General features: G+C 34.8%; 1 protein-coding gene across 1 annotated transcript in view; it reads right to left on the reverse strand.

Annotated features, from left to right (window-relative positions):
- Nucleotides 1-659: 659 nt before the first annotated feature.
- Nucleotides 660-1,708, reverse strand: part of HELRODRAFT_184377 (hypothetical protein) — a gene marked incomplete at both ends in the record, with an annotated part of 8,309 nt that continues 7,260 nt past the window's right edge. Inside the window, 3 exons of the mRNA XM_009023764.1 lie at nucleotides 660-756; nucleotides 1,017-1,091; nucleotides 1,401-1,513. Coding sequence (XP_009022012.1) covers nucleotides 660-756; nucleotides 1,017-1,091; nucleotides 1,401-1,513 — 285 coding nt within the window. The remainder of the gene's footprint in view (nucleotides 757-1,016; nucleotides 1,092-1,400; nucleotides 1,514-1,708) is intronic.

The raw sequence follows: 1,708 nt of genomic DNA on the forward strand, positions 1-1,708 counted from the left end.
AGCGATGGAGATGATGATAAAGATGAGGAAGAGAAAGATGAGGAGGATAGCAATGATGAAGATGATGGCAAGGAAAATAATGATATAATGATGATGATAATGTATGATAGCATTGTGATAATGCTGGCCATTGTAGCTATTTGAATGACAATGAAATCGTAATGCTTAATGGTGGAAAAGAAAAAAGCAACCGAATTCAACAACACAATCAAAAAACGAGTACAACGAGGAAAAGGGCACATAAAACCAAACAAGGGCAATATAAGCCAGAAGAAATACAACAATGGTAAAATAAAATAAAGTACACTAGTGGCTTAAGCCAGGACTACTATGGTAATGTCCAATTACTACAAATTGTGCTTGGAAGTGGGTTAAATGTTGAAGGCACCTGGTCCTGTTTTGCAGTGATCAGGTTTGAATGCATGGAGCTATCCACCGATTATTATCATTATTACTATTATTATTATTCTTATTATTATTATTATTACTACTACTACAGAAAACTTAAAGTAGCGCCAGTTTAAAATTTCGTCGTTTGTATGCAATACAAGTAAAGATGATGTATGTATGGTTTCCATCTGTCCGCATTCGAATACACTGTGTTGTTGGTACCTTTGAAACAATTAGAATAAATGACCTATATGAGACCAATGTCCGACCTGCTTGCTTTTTAAGCAGTGCATGGCAGTGTTGCCGTAAATCTTCTCAGCCAGTTTCAGGACGTCATTGTCATATTCATGCAGCACCTCCACGCAACTGTGTAAGCAACCAGAAGAATAAATTATAAATAAACAGTAAAACGTAGTGCATGCATTTCACAATCTAAGTCAAAATTTCTAGCATAATCGTCAATATCATTACAGTTTATGATTCAATGTCTTAAACTATTTGACCCTCTAGAATCTATGTGCACAAGAAATCTTTTGAGAACAGTCATTCTATAACTTCATTCAATCCATGCCAAAACAGTTTCTGAAAAATAATGAAGAAGACTTGAACAAAGTTATGAATGAAACCTGATACAGTCAACTTGCATGGCACAGTGGACAGGGTATCTGTATGAGGCAGACAATGAACTATTTGCACCCATCCTGACAGTTATTTGTTTCTAAAATTAACACTGAATAAAGATGATGCAAGAAACTAAATATACATGAGATGGAGCTAAACTGACGCATGCTACAAAATTGTTTATGATCAGCTTTCCTATCATAAAAACTGTAATAAAGAATAATTGAGTTATTAATTAAATCTACATATATTGTAAAATTGCAACCAAAAATGTGTTTGGAGATTACAATTCTGTCACAATATAAATTAAAATTCAACTGATTTGAAACTTTAAAATTAAAATTAATGTGTTATTTTGCTCTTGTTAAATAATGAACAGTGATTCGAACTGGAGAAGCATGTTGACATTATCAGGCAGTTTGTTGAGGCAGGCCTCGTGCAGGGCTGATTCCCCGATGTTGTTCAGCTCGTTCAACATGCTCGCATCCTTTGTTGCCAACATCTGATTTGTGCAATCAACCACTTGTACAGTCAATCAAGCAATCACTCACTTGTACAATCAATCAAGCACTCATTTGTACAATCAATCAAGCACTCACTTGTACAATCAATCAAGCACTCACTTGTACAATCAATCAAGCACTCATTTGTACAATCAATCAAGCACTCACTTGTACAATCAATCAAGCACTCACTT

The sequence above is a fragment of the Helobdella robusta genome (assembly GCF_000326865.2).
Source record: "Helobdella robusta unplaced genomic scaffold HELROscaffold_375, whole genome shotgun sequence".
NCBI lineage: Eukaryota > Metazoa > Annelida > Clitellata > Rhynchobdellida > Glossiphoniidae > Helobdella > Helobdella robusta.